General features: G+C 43.5%; 1 protein-coding gene across 2 annotated transcripts; it reads left to right on the top strand.

Moving 5' to 3' along the window:
- The first annotated feature begins 328 nt into the window (after window positions 1–328).
- On the top strand, window positions 329–16,220 carry si:dkeyp-115e12.6 (centromere protein F). Of its 2 annotated transcripts, none has more exons than XM_057043741.1 (19): window positions 329–559; window positions 1,970–2,030; window positions 2,112–2,289; window positions 2,472–2,668; window positions 2,838–2,941; window positions 3,271–3,335; window positions 3,525–3,753; window positions 4,842–5,035; window positions 6,870–6,995; window positions 7,116–7,244; window positions 8,203–8,325; window positions 9,220–9,355; window positions 9,714–11,086; window positions 11,489–12,250; window positions 12,470–12,765; window positions 12,893–12,986; window positions 13,145–13,640; window positions 14,471–14,599; window positions 14,694–16,220. In XM_057043741.1, exons 3-18 carry the CDS (start codon window positions 2,128–2,130, stop codon window positions 14,584–14,586), a joined length of 4,602 nt encoding a protein of 1,533 aa, XP_056899721.1. In that variant the 5' UTR covers window positions 329–559; window positions 1,970–2,030; window positions 2,112–2,127; the 3' UTR covers window positions 14,587–14,599; window positions 14,694–16,220. The 2 variants fall into 2 exon arrangements, with proteins under 2 accessions (XP_056899721.1, XP_056899720.1); XM_057043740.1 differs by having other exon boundaries at window positions 3,522–3,753.
- The last annotated feature ends 141 nt before the right edge of the window (window positions 16,221–16,361 follow it).

Below are 16,361 nucleotides of genomic sequence, written 5' to 3'. Positions count from 1 at the left end.
TGAAAAGAAAATATTAAAAACGGGACTTTTGAAGCTGTAATCCGTAATATGGTCAACTATTTGAACTGCTTACACATCACATGACAAGTCAAGATAGATAGATAGATAGATAGATAGATAGATAGATAGATAGATAGATAGATAGATAGATAGATAGATAGATAGATAGATAGATAGATAGATAGATAGATAGATAGATAGATAGATAGATGTTGTTGCATTTGTGGTATTTTGTCGCTAGAGGGAACCAGAGGCCCACGTGCCAGACAGGACTTTTCCCAGAATGTTTCCCTGCTACGTCACTAACCCCTGCCCCGCCTCGTGCCACAACGACTTTCTTCTCTTGGCTTGTCAGCCGCGCGGCATTCACGCGCGTGGTTGTAGTAATGGAACCTGTCTAACAGTGGTGAGCTCTGTTTCCCCCCTTAAACGCCACTATTTGCTCATTATTCGCGGAGGAGTGGAGACAGTTGTCACCGCTGACCAGCGGTGTCAGGCCGGTTACAGCTCGGCGTGAGCCTCCCGGGCGGCTGGCGCCCTTTGTGGCGCTAAAGCGAATGTAAGTACTGGGTTAGCTTGTAGCAGCGAAGCTAGGTTAGTTGTCAATCACCGACCGCTGATGTACCAAATAAAAACACTGAATGACAGTAATAATAAGCGACGAAAAGCATGAGCGGTGAGGACACGGCTCCGTCAAAGTCACTCAAAGTGTTCACGGCTGGTAGTAAATTGGAAGTGAACTTTTTCTTTATCCCTTTCACTCTGTTATCTGGTTTATTGTTGTGTTAGATCCTCGTGATCAGCCCTAGTGCGCATGCCCGTGTCCAGCTTCTGGTTCTGTGACACCTGTCTGCAAAATTAAAGTTAATCCTCGCAGGTGATGATGTGTCGATTTGTGCAATGGCCTGGGCTTTCTGGTGTTGAAGGTTATCATTTGGGTGCTATTGTTGCACAACAGTCCCTCCTTATATACACCAGTGCGGCATGCATTCACAGGGCTGGACTGGCTGGATTTCATTCCTAGCATTTTATTTTTGAAATTCTATCTATATCGAGCATTTTCCCCAGTCCTCTTTGTATTGTGCGTGAGGAGGGATCGATGAAACATTTTCTTCCTGTATAATGCTTCAGAATCAGCACACAGCACTGACATGGCGTTTGTCTCAGAGTTAAAGACCTGGTACAGCCGTGATATTTTTGTTCAACATTTACTTCATGCAGCATTTGATGATCTGTTTTAGCCTCCACAAATCACAAATGGAGGTTTCGCTGACCCCTCAGCAGATTACAGGCCAGCATGTGGCTTCTCTTTGTCTTCTAAACATCCACAAACTGGAATGGATGAAGTCCTAAAGCCAGTGATATTGAATATTTCCAGGTCAAGATTCTGGCTTTTGTAAAGTGCCTGGACACAATCTAAATAAAAACTAAAAATAAAACTGCTTTTTTCCCCCACTTGATAAGTAATTTTAATTTATCGTTTTTGGCTTTTTGTTTTCAGAAACAATTGATTTCCTGGTACGAAGTTGTTGCACTGTGTTCAATGAAGACGTGAAGTTCAGAATGAACTTTTAGAGGCTGTGTCAGGCCATTAGTTTCTATCTGGTTTTTCCTCATTCCACTTATTGTTGTGATGCATTTCCTGTGATGTAAATGTTGTGTTTCCACCTTTATCCTGAAAGCTGTGTAAGTTTAAAATAAATATTTAAGAAGACGTATAACTCATCATGTTTGATAGAAAATGTGTTCAACTTTCTTTAACTTCTTTATCTTTGACTTGATTATCTTTTTGGATAGTTGGAAACCACGTCCCAGTTTCCTAGTGGTGACTAGTGTCTGCCTAAGGGTCAAAGCAATAACAACTTTGTATATTTAAGACAGGACACACAGCCAGAGGCAACAATCAGTGGCACATGCTCTGCTGTTATGATGTCTGTTGACATACTGTTGTTCCACATGATCATAACAGGTCTGCTTCTGGATCTACCAAGCAGGAGGACATCACCTGGCCAGCAAAGGCATTGTTTCGAGTAAGAGCCACATGAATTCTCAAAAGTTCTGTTTCGATTTCTTAAACAGATTTGACCTTCTGTGCTCTTTGACTTACACAGAGAGAGACGCACAGAGATGAGCTGGGCTACAGAGGACTGGACTGTGGGGCTTTCTGGGCATGTTGCTCACAAAGTGAAGGAGCTGCAGGTCCATCAGGAGCGACTGTCAAGAGAGAACAAGCAGAAACAGCTGCAGATAGATAACATCTGTACTAGCCTCGAAAAACAAACCGCAAAGGTAAAGGCCGCCACACATCCATGGTAGTATATATAGTACTGCGTTGCACCACAAGATTGAACAGTTTACAGTCTCCTTTATTAATGGGCGAATGTTAAAGTAAGTAAAAATTAGGTTCACGTCATCAATTCATTGGATGTTTTCTTTCTACATCTTTACCTGCTTCTCTTCTTGCTGTCCAGAATGAGGAAGTGCGTGGAGAGCTTCAGTCTGTGCAGAGAGAACTCCAGCTGGTTCGAGATGAAGCGAAAGCAGCAGCCATCAGCAGGGAGCGTCTGAGCCAGGAGCTTCAGACCAAGCAGGCCCAAGTGTGCTCCTTGGAGGGTCAGCTGGATGCTGCTCGCACGCTCAACAATAAACTGTCCCAAGAAGTCAAAAGGTTGGAACCATCCAAGTCATCATCAAATTTATAGCAAAGACAGTTGTCTTTAAATTGTAATTTTTCATTTTTCTCATTAATTGTTGATACCCGTAAGATTCAGCTGATTGTAAGAAAGTCTGTTGTCATTGGCAACACACCCTAATACTGTTCTCTGTCTCCCTCTCAGGCTGGAGGCAGAACAGGAGAAGCTGCAGAACAGCAGGAGGTCAACAGACGCAACTCCATTTTCTACACCGTGCTGGAGCGCCACCTCTCCCTGGGAACACAGTGGTACAGTCCTGTAAACCCTGCCCTTCTGTTTGTCATGTTTACTCATTCTGCAGCTCCCTTCTGTATCTTATCACCAGTGCTGAGGTTAGTTTGGAAAGTTACACCAAAAAAAAAAAAAAAAGCAAGGCCTTAAATAAACAGAGGTTGCTCAAACCCCCTGAGCTCTGTCCTCTCTCTCTCTCTGTCTCTCTCTCAACCTCTCCAGTCTCTGGGGCTTTCTGGATCACTGGTCCCCTCTCTCTCCTGTCAGTGAACCAGTTATGAAACTGGTTGGTTTCTGCCGTTTCAGTTCTAAAAACCAGTCCAAATGTTCTGTTTTTGTCCTAAAGGAAACAGAAAGGAGGAAAGGTCGGGGTCCAGAGATGAACGACACAACCGAGGGCACAACAGCCGAGTAAGTACCTTTATATTTAAATGCTGTTAGTTTCATGAGAATGTCACATGTTTACATATTTATGTATAGCTATAGATATATATATATATCGGGTAAAAAGCTGTTTTTGAAACAGAAATTGTCTACTTTTGCTTTTTTTTAAAAAACATCTGGATCTGTCTTGAACTCTTTCTTTCCTTATGTCAGCAGCGGCTCCACTTCTCTGACAAAAACACACCCCAGCGTCATCCATCTGATCAATCTGAATCCTTCTCCACTCCTTTGGTTGTGTTTCCGTGGGAACGGGATGACACTAGGCCTGCAACCAGGAGACAGTCCCCGATCTCTCCCCAGACGCCTTGTGCTGACGTCTTCGGTCAAGGGAAGGCAGAGCAGGGGGATTGTGGGAAGGAAAAAGACTCGTGGAAAGAGACAGATGGTGAGTAAGGATGTCAACGTGTCACTTAGGTGATGTGGCACACCTGTCCCCTTTGGTTAAAACATACCATTAAATAGATGCACCTTTATCACTGAAGTAACCTGATATATTCAGGGAATTACTCTGTGTTTTTTGTTATTTTTAAGACTTTTGCCAGAAATGTTGGGACACAGATGCGTTTGTCAACCTTATTGGAATAGATTAGAGTTGATAAATGCTTAAGTAGCACAAGAGGACACCTTTGCTGCACCTGGGAGCAGATGGCAAAGGTGGATTGGGAAATTTAAACCTTTGCGGGTCACGTTCGCATGATTCTCAGACAAGGTTCTAAATCGCTTGCACATGTTGTATAACACCAGCAGCTGTTACGTAAGAGGTTGTGCTGAACTGGATGATTCAGTGTGAGGCTCTCTTTGTAGCGTGGCCCTCCGTGTACCTAATAATTGTGACATAACATTCCTATTCCTTTCTGCTGTGTTCACTCAGAGAAGGAAAAGAGCAGGTCAAGTGAAGCAACAAATGCGTCTTTAGCGGCAGGGTCATTGTGCATTTTGCTGCCTTTTTTGTTCTTCACTTAGAAATCCTATATTGCCGTAGTTAATCACAGATATTTATTATTGAACCTCTGAAAAAAACCTTTGAATTTTTTCAACAGACAGAACAAAATATTGAACAGAGTCAACAGAATGACTGCAGCCCCAAACGCCACATGGAACAGCTGTAGTTGTTACTAAGCAGCCATTATGGACTGACCTTACTTGATCCAGACTCTTTCTAGCAAGTATTGATGATTGTTGATCACTTGTAAGAAATTATGGTATTCTTACAGATTCAGTTGATGAAAATAATATATATATAAAATATTATATTAAATGTATGATTGCATTACCTGTTATATCCCGGTTATAGAATTAAAATCCTTGTTTTTTTGTTTACCTCATTTATCAGATCTCTGAGCTACAATTAACTAACATGTTTGGTATTTGGTTAAAGTCCTTCATGAAAAAAACGACTTAATTAAACGGGTTATCTGAGACCGTTTTTTTATTTGCTGCTTTCTCTGTGTTTGTGTATTGTCCTTCCACCAGCATCAGTCTCAGCATTGCAGGCCCGTATGGCTGCTCTTGAAGAGGAGCTGTCCTCGAAGGCTGCCTTAATTAAGTCCATCCAGAATGAAATGGTGACAAGTAAGAAGGAGCTCGCTGCCAAGGAGATTAGCGTTCAAAGAGCCCGTGATGAGCTCAGCTGTGCTCACACACGTATGGCCCAAGAAAATGAACGGGTAAATATACAGAGTAACACGAACGGAACTGAAGCAACCAACAACACTTCTGGGTTTGTTGTTTACATTTAGAATCTGTTTTCAAGTGTGATGGTTTTCTCTCACACTGATGTCTCCACCGTCCGTTACGACAGATGTTTCCCTGATGTTTCTCTGTTGTTTGTCCTCCCCAGAGTCCTGTTTTCATGGCAGAAAGGGTGTTGGCCTCACATGGAAAAACATTTCTCCCGAATAAAAATAACAAACATGTTGGATGTATTTTGATAGCTGTTATCTAACCTTAGTGCAGGGGTGGGGAACCTCCGGCCTCCGGGCCGTATACGGCCTACGAGACCATTTCTACCGGCCCGCAACGCAATAAGATGTGCACTTATACAGTGGGACCGTTCGCTAAACTCCGCGAGCGAGAGTAGCTACCGAGCTGCGAGCTTAGGGTTAGGGTATATTTTGCCTTTCGTATCCTGAAATTTCTTTCGTAACGAGGAAATATTTTCCCGTTTTCTGAGATAAAACAGACGGTTATGTTATGTCCGAGTCAAGGTCAGGGTCAGTGAAACACAGCATGTGAGGTACGTAGTGGGCTGGACTGATTGACACGGACGAATAATGCCTAGCGAAACACCGCTAAACTCGACGAGTTGAAAGGACAGATGAGTTTGGATAAAATTAACGCTCTTCGCCGGAGTTTGGAGGCTCAACAAGCAGCTTTCACACGAGTGGTTTTGTGGTGAGTGAATTAATAGCCACGAAGCTGAAACCTCACGCCGAAGGAGAATTCGTGAACGTGCCTCGTAGCCGCCGCTGAGGCGCTCGCGCCGGACAAAGTAAAATTGTTTCAAAGCGTGAATTTCTTTTCGTGAATAACTATTGAACTAAGACATATATCGTTATGATTCCAGTGGCTAACGGTATGTTTTTATGGTCAAGGAATCTAAATATGTAGTCAAAGTATATGTGGGACTAATATTTATGGTGGAAATCACAATATGCCAGGAATTGTTGCGCTTGGCGGAGGTCTGCGCTCTCCGAGTGCTTTCTAGTTGTTGTGTTGTTATTGTCTTTATCTTCTTTCTTTTTCATTTATTTTCTTGATTATCTTGTTGTATTGCAGTTTTTGTGAGTAGAGGCCTCGAACAGGCCCTTACGGGTCTCTTGCCTCAACTCTGCACCTCTTTTTATTTTGTATGATCATGAAAACATATTTTACTTGTCATTTTATTCTATTTATTTGGTGATTTTATATGCATGTGTGCTAAATAAATAATTCAAACTCAAATGCAGCAATCATGAGACTTAGTAACACAGTGGTTATAGACTCTTTTTTTTTGTCTTTTTTTTGCATCCCTAGGTATGTGTTCATAATAGTATGGCCCTCGGAGGACTTTATAAAAATTGAAATGGCCCTCGATATGAAAAGGGTTCCCCACCCCTGCTTTAGTGGAACAATCTGCGGCGCATTAGATAGTCTGCCATTTTCCCCATTAATCACATATATCTCGTTTGTTTGGTGTAGACCCTGAAAGCTCTCACTGGGTTAATGCTTTGTTGATGTTGGGTTGTCAAATGCAGGATGTTAATCAGCTTTGCAACCTTACCAACTAGGTAAACAAGGTGAAAACAAATACATTTAAAACTAATTGCAGTGCACTTCATACGTTTATTAGTTCACTCTAATGTAGAAAAATGTAGCCTTTGACTCCAGCGCATACCCAATCATGATAGCATGATCATTATGGCAATTAACCTGTTTGATGTAACAGTAGGATGCACCAGATGAGCACCTCATCCTCATACTGCCATTATTTTGATAGAATGCATTATGTTTGTGTGATAGGCATCAGGAGCTGAGCAAAGGCTGAAGCAGCTGCAAGAAGAGCTAAAGTGTCAAAGACAAAATGCAGAGAGCAGTCGCCTGCAGCACCAACAGCGCACCAAGGACCTGGAGAAGCAACATCAGAGGGTGACAGATTTGTGACTGATTGTCTTTTGATTACATTCAGCAAATACCTTCTGTTTAATTTTTTTTTTTTTATGATTTAAAGATATGGGCTCAGACTTAAATTCTGCATGTTGCCTCCAGGATCTGACGGAGCTTCAGAAAGAGAGGCAGTGTCTGGAGAAACAGCACCAGCAGGAGGTGAATAAGCTCAACCAAGAGCTGCAGCAGGCCAGGACACTTCACAACGCTCTGCAGGCGCAGGCAGACAAGGTAAACATGAAAGCCATAAAAAAGACAAAAGAAAAACAAAGCTTCTGCAGCAGTAGAAACTGTGTAGTCTGTTTGTTGCCCCCTGTTATATTTTGCTATTTCCTTCTATCTGTGTCTTGTTCCCTTTTCCTCACTTGTCCTTTCTCCCCAGATTTATTGTACCAAGGTTTAAAGATATTTCATCACTCACGTTATGACCTTGTTTCTCCCTGTTTCACTGTCTTGCTCTCTGTGTTTTCCTCCTCTGTTTTTCTCCCTCCCCACCTCCTCTCTGCTTCTTCCTCCTCTTGGTTTCTCCCCAATGGAAAGGTTAAGCTTTGAAGGTAATGATCGCACATGCTCGAAGCTGTAGAATGCTTTAACTACAGACGGGTGAACCAATATGAAACATTTATACGTGTGAAAGGCCAGCGTGAAGCATGTCTGCAGGAGGACAAAAGAGCAGAGTAAAACTGCATGAACCCAGACAAGTGTGCTTGTTTTGCAGTACATTTTTTACACAGCATATACTTTCAGACGGACTGTAACAATTCATAACAAAGAGCATTTACTGAGATAACAATAGTTCTTTCTGAAACCCAGATCTTATCTTGTTGTATCTGATAAGATTAAATGTACCCAGTAGAGGCACAGTTGTGCTGCTTTGCATGACCCTTTTTCTAAGGGTGTGTGCCTTCATCCAGCCTTAGACAGAAAGTTTGATAGAAGATGTTCAGAACTGATGCAAAATGAGCACTGGTGGGAAGCTAATCCTACTTTTGATATAGCAGCAGACACCTCAGACAAACCCTCTGTGTGATGACTGACTGCTCTCCTGCTTCCCCTCTCTGAGCCTGTTTTTTTGCCTCTAAAAGAAACCATTTATTCCTTCCTTGTGCTAACATTTAACCTTAAAAGATCTCCTGCCTACTCAATTTACTTCTTTTTGAGCAACTTTTGAAGCATGTTGTTTTCTCAGGTGTCTCTACAGAAGCAGACACTTGAGAAAGAACTGGAGACACTAAAGGAGAAACAGAAATGGACAGAGGGACAGTTGCAGGAGAGCCAGAACAAGGAGGCCCAGACACACACCAAACTGATGGTAACACCCACACACACACACACACACACACACACACACCACACACACACACACACACACACACACAAATACAAACAAACTCAATGCATGCCTATTATTCATTAGTCATGCTGATACAGTATGTTTTCATCTTGTAGCGAAATAAAATAAAGAGATTAAATAAACAATAATTTATAATTCATTAAATGATCTGTCTGCAATTAAAGCCTTATTTATATATATATATATATATATATATATATATAAACACTATGAAATACATGTTAAATTCTGTTAAACTTTTAAGAAATTATTATTTGTTCTCTGCTGCCATTTCAGCATGGAATGTTTGTCTGTTATTGTTTTTCAAACTGGCCATTTCTCTCAAATGTGGAGGGTAATTTTCCAGTAAGTTGTTTTAAATAGACTGCAAGTCATTGCAGCAGTAATGAGGATGCAGGTCTCCACTGTAGTTAGTGGCAGCTGTAACGTGCATCATCACAGCAGTAATGCTGTTATAAATCTTTGGCTTGTTTGTGTTGCTGTGTTGCCATTGTGACCGTGTGTCTATATACAGATGTTTTCCTCTGTTAGGCTTTCTAACCACTTTTAAAACATTCAAGACTCAAATCCCAAATACTACAGTTGTCTACATTTCCTCTGTCATTGAAGTGACTTGGATTTTAACCTATGAAACAAAATGTCTTCATGTGTTTACATTTATAAACTTATTTTAAAATGTTTAAATAAACTCAGAAATTTTCTAATTCTGTCAAAGAAATATACAGCTCAGATGAGTTCATTCAAAGTAATCGTCTTATTAACGAATTATCTCCATCCCCATTTTAAAATTTAGATCCTAGTTCCAATTTATTGGATTAACTCCTCCGTTGCTATTTTTTCACCCTGCTTTAGGCAGCGGTGCGTGAGGCCGAGGGTGTGGCAGTCAGTCTGGAGCAGAGCAGAAAGAAGGAAGGAGCTCTAGAGGAGGAGGGGAGGAGACTGGCAGAGGAGCTGACTGACGCCCTTCGTCTTGTCAAAGAACTGCAGGGTGAGGATCAAACTGTGCATTAGGTATTCCTCGTTCTTCGGTCAGAAATTATACTGCTCTCTTAGGTTCATGGTGAAAGTTCTCTAGTCTACAGGTAGTGTCGAATCCAATTCTTTTTATGTAGCAGGTTACATGTTAAAAGCATTTGTATGCTACCCTCTTCTGGTGAACTATGTGTCATACAGTTTCTTAAATGTCCAGTTAACTGTTTCATAGATGCTAAAATCTTAATCTCTCCTGCCAGGATTTTTTTGTATCATGTTGTTTTCAATTGAAAGTTTTTCTTTTCTATACTGTCCTTTAGCCTTTCGCGTGTATTGTGATTGTTAAAGTCATATTCATTATGTTGTTTCTCCAGATCAAAAAGCTGCACCGGCCCCTGTTGTCCAGCCTGTCCAGTTTTGTCCTGTTGGACAAAGTTTCTCCTCTGCGACTTCTCAGTCTCGTAATGCTCGACCATTATCTCAGATCAAGCCAGCTGTTGAATCAAACAGGGAGGTGAAGAGAAGGGTTGAGATTTCTTCCTCTTATCCCGCTGACAGAGAGCCGGGAGAGGGTATTGACTCTGAACACATTGCTGCTCTAATTCCTCCAGAATGTAAAACTTTTCCAAGGGAAGGACACACTATAAAAAATGAGGACAAGAACTGCGAAAACTGTAGCGACAAGGCTGACACAGTCTCTAGCTTTGATTACGATACTTCCCCCAGCAATTTAATTGATGGGAATCAGGGCAGTTTGCTGTCTTCTGCCGAAAAGGCACCTGTTCTTATATCTGAAGGGGCCAGTGTATTGGAGGACGTCAAGAGGGAGAATACTGCACTGCGATCAGAGCTTCGCGATGCACGGGAAGAACTACAGAGACGTCTGGACGACCTGGAGTCTCAACGGCGGGCCGAGGCAGAGGCCAGGACCCGGGTCAAGCAGCTCAGCCGTAAACTGGCCAGCCAGTCCGCGGAGAAGGTGGAGCAAGACAAGGAATGGAGGGAAAAAGTGGAGCGAGAGAAGGCTGAGACCGAGAAGCTGAGGAAAAGCATCGCTGCTTTGGAGGTGGAGGTAAAGAAAGGAAGAGAGTCAGATGAAAAGAATGAGAGGCAGGAGGCAGAGGAGGATGAGAAATATAAAGCCCTGGAAGACCGGGAGAATGAGATGATAGAACTCAATTCCACACTAAAGAAGCAGCTCTCAGAGGTGAAAGCCCAACTGGCTTTGGAACGGGAAGAGAAAAAGAGAGAGGAAGAGGAGAAGACTCAAATAACAAACACCATCATTGATGAGAAGAATGAACTGAATATGAAACTGGAGGAGCTTAAGGCTGAGTTGCAGCAGCTGAAACGCTGCAATAATGATTCACCGGTGGAAGAAAAACTGACAGTTTCCAGCAGCCCGCTCTTGTATCTGACGCTGCACGATGATGTGCTCCACTCCAACAACCTCCCTTCACCAGAGCAGCACCTCCTTTTTTGCCAGTCCGCCAACCAGCACAACACACTGGTATCCCAGGCAACGGCGCCTCTCATCCAGGAACAACAAACAGTGATAGATGCTGAGCACTCCCCACAGGTGACCTCTGATGGACCAAACATCAGAACGAACCCTTCAGTTACTCATCCCGATGATTCCATTCCCTCTGACTGGGAAAATGAGGTGGAGCGCCTTCAGAAGGAAAATGTAAAGGAGACAGAACGTGCTAACCAATACCAGTTTAAACTGGAAGCTCTGCAGAGCCAGGTAAATAACAATGATTGGCTCAAAATGTTATTAACAAAACTGAAATGTAACCCTTCGACTCAGAAATTAGCAGTGACCTGTAATAGCAAACGATTACTGGAGGGATAACACCTTAAGGTGCATTCCCACTGCAGTGGAGACTCGACCATGGAGGGGTCCAAGTGAGAGGAACGGCTCCTGCAAAGTTTCTGCCCCCAATATTTACCAGGAATGACACCTTTATAGCTGATATTTCCACCTTAAAAACTGCAAACAAATCACAGTGAAAGTAGTTATTTTTCTTCTCTGTGCACAAACAACTCGTATTTGGTACTGAAAGTCTTGTTCATAGTGTTTCTAAAGCTGTACTCGTTATGTTTTACAGTCTCTGTTCTTCTGTCCTTCAATCTTTTTTGCTCTCAGGTGACCTATCAGACCAAACAGTTAACCACAGAGTTTGAGAAGCAGAGTCAGTACATCGTCTGCCTTCTAGCTGAGCTGCAGCAGAAGGACAGCGCCCTCCTCAGCCTGGAAGAGGAACTGCAGCACTGCAAGCAAGAGTTGGAGCTATTCAAGTCCCAAAAAGAAGAAGATGAAAACAATGTGACATTTGAAGAGGACAAACAACAGAAACAGGTGGGACAAGAAGAACGCTCCCCAGAGACCTTTGAGCTTCGTCCCAGTGATAAAAAGGTGCAGATCACGTGTGATCCTGACAGACTGACACCTGTTAGTGACAATGAAAAGTCATGGTCCTGTGAGCAGGGTGCAGAATCTGTTGAATTGGACAAGACACGGCGAAGCCCTGACAGAGTGGAGGTAGAGTTTAGTCAGGGTGGAGCAACTGCAGACGTAGCTGCAGCTCTACCTGCACTCCAACAGAACAAGCAGCTTTCACAACAAGAAATATCAGACTTTACCTCAAATGACCGACAAGGGATGCACACTGAACAACCACAAGAAGAGAAAAGCCGACCCCAGGACCAAAGCCCCATAACTGCTGCACTGCTCTGCTCGGCAGAACGCAGGTCACCTTCTAGGCCACATGACATCATGGCCGAGGAAGAAATGCAGCTTGAAGGGAGCTCTGCTCCAGAGAAAAGGAGTTTAGAATGGGGAGATGAGGCAGTTGAAGGAGAGACAAAGGCAGCATGTGAGCCTGAGATTAACCGCCTCGAGGAACAGGTATGCCATCTTTTCACCTGCATGAAAGCCTCCCACTACCTGGACATGCTTTTGGAATTGTTTTCTAGTTAAAATCTTACCTGTAGTATTTCCAGTTATTGCAGAGCTTGAATATGTTGTATAGTTTTCTGTGTTATCAACTCACTGTTTTGAATTTCACAGAAGTTCCATTTAAAGTCAGTTTAGTTTATTCCGTCTTGTAATTCTCCTTTTGTCCAGGTGGTGGAGCTCCACGCGAAGCTACGGGCTCTGACTACTGTAGCTCGACACCAAGCAGAGGAACTCTCTGTTTGGAGACTGACCTCGCAGCCGCCTCCTGTATTTGACATCTCCAACACAGAAGACCAGGATCAGATCTCAGGAGTCAGCCAGTCCCAGTCAAACCAGTATCAGACTGAGGAAGGTCTGACTCTGGCTGGTCTGGAGAACCATTGTAAGGTCACGGTGGCTAGAACAGATGAGCTCCTCCTCTCATGCTCCTCCAACAAACTGCAGGGATACATGTTGAACTACAGGTGATACTTTTACATTATAAAAAGCAATAAGAAATATGGGGCAGTGAGACAGTTGCAGGTTAAGCTTTTTTTGTCCAGTACTCCTCTTTTTTCCTTTTTTTCTAATTTAATCGTTCTCTTTTACTAGTGTTCAACAGAACAATATCCCCGAAACAAGTCTCCATCCCTTGAAAATGATTCCATCGCTTCAAAAATCAGATCGGGATGAAAATGGTGAAAAGGTGATTTATTCTGAATTCAGGTCCTTGCCTGTATTTTTACAGTAAAGTACAACAGATACATTTATAATGAATTAACTTAGAATTCATATAAATTCCAGTTGGGTTGTGTTTTGGATCCTTGTTCAAATTGAAACTCATTAGTGTTTTTCCTTATCCAGGAGTGTGAACGTGAAAAGCTAGAGCTGTCAAATCCCCATCAGCACAAAGAGGACTCAGACACTTGGGTGTCCTCTGAGGGGACCAAATCAGCCAACCTGGAGAATCCCGAGGACACACCAGATGCTTTCTTATTAGACAATGAAATGACAACCAAAGTGTCCTTGGACAGAGCTTTCAGGACAGGAAGGAGTGTCAGCAGTCAAACGGAGGACAGTTATTGTCCTCCAGCTGCTCCTGCAACGTCTGGATTTCAATGTGCGTACACACAGACTGAGGAGGAGGAAGATGAAGACGTGTCTGTGGAATCTCCTCCAGCGTCTTCCCCTGCATGGATGCCAGAATCTGGGAACCAGGTGCTGTTTTCCGGTGCATTTCCCATCCCAGCTGACCCAGCCCGCCTCGCTGAGAGAATCCGCCGTAACAGGACGCAGCTGTCTGCCGCTTTTGACGACACTGAATACGAACCCTACGGACTTCCTGAAGTAGTCATGAAAGGTACACACACAATAGTGGTTGTATTGTCCTGTGGTTGGGTTGTTCCTGCCAGTAGTGTTCCTCCACTCTCACTGAATCAGTAGTGGAAACACTAGAGTTGGTTTGCAAAGTCAGCATTTACTTTTATTTCAGACGTTTAGGACGTGTCTCGAGGGTTCCGTCTTCAACAGAGGTGTCACTCGGTGCTATTGTGACGTGCGCATGAGCGGATGGTCACTGAGACGGTGTCAATCTATAAATCTGTCCTCTCGCAGATGGAGGATGTCGCTCCAGGTGTGGAGGCAAAAAAGCCCCCTCGTCCCTCTTATTGGCCATATGGGCACGCTCTTTAATTCCCACCACTTCCTTGATCCAGCGTCAGTGCTATTTAAACCAAACCCACCAAATCCCCCCACGTAGCATAAACAAGACAGAAACAGAGGCCGTTAACGGACTGACAGGGAACAGCAACATTCCTCCCAGCAGTTAGGGACGAACACCCGTCACACTGGACGCAGAACAATGTGGAAAACAAATGAAAGCAGGATGAAAATACGTCTGAGCTCCTGCTGGAGGATCCCATCGGAAAATAAAAAGGCACCAACTCAAGGATGCTGCTGAAGCTGCTGCGTAACCACAGCAAAATAGACAAACATGCAATCACCCCCCGGATCTGAGGCACCATCACTTTCACAACAGACGAAGAAACGTCCCACCAGCACGCTGGGAGCCTCCGTGACCATCAGCTGAGGCCCACGCCACGTTAGCCCTGAGAGACGCCTCTAAAGAAGACCAGCAGACCTTTCCATATATCCTAAACACACCTCCTTATTTACTGTCCTGTCCTGCAGGGTTTGCAGACATCCCCAGCGGTCCCTCTTGTCCCTATATTGTGAGACGGGGTCTATTAGGGACGACGGTCGTACCCGTGGATCAGAGAGTCCAGGATCAGGAGGAGACGGACTAGCTGACAGCTACAGGTAATCTTACCTGCACGATTAGGCTCAAAAGACTGAATACAATAGAATAAAGTGTTTATGGGATGCAGTTCTGATGGTCTCCTGTCGGTTACAGAACCCGGTCTGGAGGGGCAGGAACGGCCCCACGGCGGAGCTACCCTGGTCCCCATGACGGCGTCTATCCTCTAATTGCAGTGAGGAGCACAGAGACGTCACTTCGACCCACCTACATATTTAGGGACAGAGGTGGTGATTTAGTGATATTTGCTGATGTTTAAGTTAACTGCTACTCTGGCAAAGGGATTATTTAGCTTTAAGGAACTATAAATTAACTTAAATGGCCAGTCTGCTATAAAGAGGGGCCTTTGATGCGCTTCTAAACAAGTGCTTAATAAGACAAGTTTGACTTGTTTTCCCAAAAGATGAAGCCAGCAGAGGCCTGTTGGGAAAGTGTGATTTATGTGTGTGTTTGTTTTTAATTCCTGAAGTGACTTATTTATGGACACTTGAATGTGTTTTGAGCAGAGGCCATGTGTTTACAGAAATCGTGCGAAAGTGTGCGAGATGTGAGATGTGAATTTGAGCATGCGTGTTGCTGTTTTGACCGTGTGTGTGTGTGTGTGTGTGTGTGTGTGGGACAGAGAGAGCGGCGAGCGTGCCTCTGACTCAGTATAACCTGTGTTGCTTTCCGCTCCATGTATGGTGATCCACGCTGCTCTCCTCTGTCCTCCTGCTGCTTCTCTCTTCCACTAATCATCAGTCAGCAGCTCCAAGAACTTACATAAAATAAGATTCTTTCATTTGATCAGCGGAGCCCACTCAGCTGTTGGATTTAGCGTTATGGTCCTCGCATACGTGCTAGCGCGTTGTTCACGGCACGTATGGACGCTGTAGATGGAGGGAGAGCTGATTTATTATTCAGCTAATGATCCTACTGGTAGTTAAGAGAATCTGGTGCCAGTCAGTCACATTCCTTTATTCTGTAGCTAAGAGGGGGGATGTTTACTCAGTTTGGTCACAAGATTTATTTAATTTCTCCTTTTTAGACGAGTTTCTTCTCTGACTTCCAGACTCAGCAGTTTCAGGGTAGTTAAGGGTGAAATCAGTGGTTTGAATTTGCTTTTTGTTGGGTCCTCTCACTTTTTAATCTATAAATTGCAGTTTCTTGTCTGGCACAAACTCTGTAGTTAATCCTGTTTATTTAAGCAATAGTCCAGAGTCACATGGGAATTCCACAGAAACAGCCTCCTGACATCATGAGTCTGTTGCCATGGGGAATTTCTGTAAGGACAAAAGGATTCCCGCGCTCATCCTTTCAGATCTTTCCATCGACAAATGATTGAATAAATCCTTTCCAGATGTCCTTGAATGACCTTGGACACGGCGCTTTGTTTTAAACTACTAACATGATGGTTTTTAGCTCGATGTGTTGACGTTGTTGCCGTCTCACACCCCCACACGGTCGCGCCCCTCCCTCCAGCTGCCTTCGTATCTCTGGGATCTGTAGTTTTTCCTTGTTTAGCCCTGAGTGGGAACTAGTGGGAACACTGAACTACAGTTTGTGTCTATTGTTTTGCTTTGGTCACTTTAATGTGAATGTTTTTTGTTTTCACATAGAATAAAAAGAGAACAAAAATCTTAATCCGACTGTTTTTCTGTTTCCTCTTCAGTTGTTTTTCTCTCGCTTGAGTCCAAATGAGTTTCAGTCTAATTGGGGACGCCCTGGAGGTGATTAGCAGAATATCTCGGTGTAATCACGTAACTATTTCCGCAGTTAGCGAAA

The sequence above is a fragment of the Takifugu flavidus genome, chromosome 9 (genome assembly GCF_003711565.1).
Source record: "Takifugu flavidus isolate HTHZ2018 chromosome 9, ASM371156v2, whole genome shotgun sequence".
In the NCBI taxonomy this organism is placed as follows: domain Eukaryota; kingdom Metazoa; phylum Chordata; class Actinopteri; order Tetraodontiformes; family Tetraodontidae; genus Takifugu; species Takifugu flavidus.
This window is presented reverse-complemented; position numbering and strand designations above follow the sequence as displayed.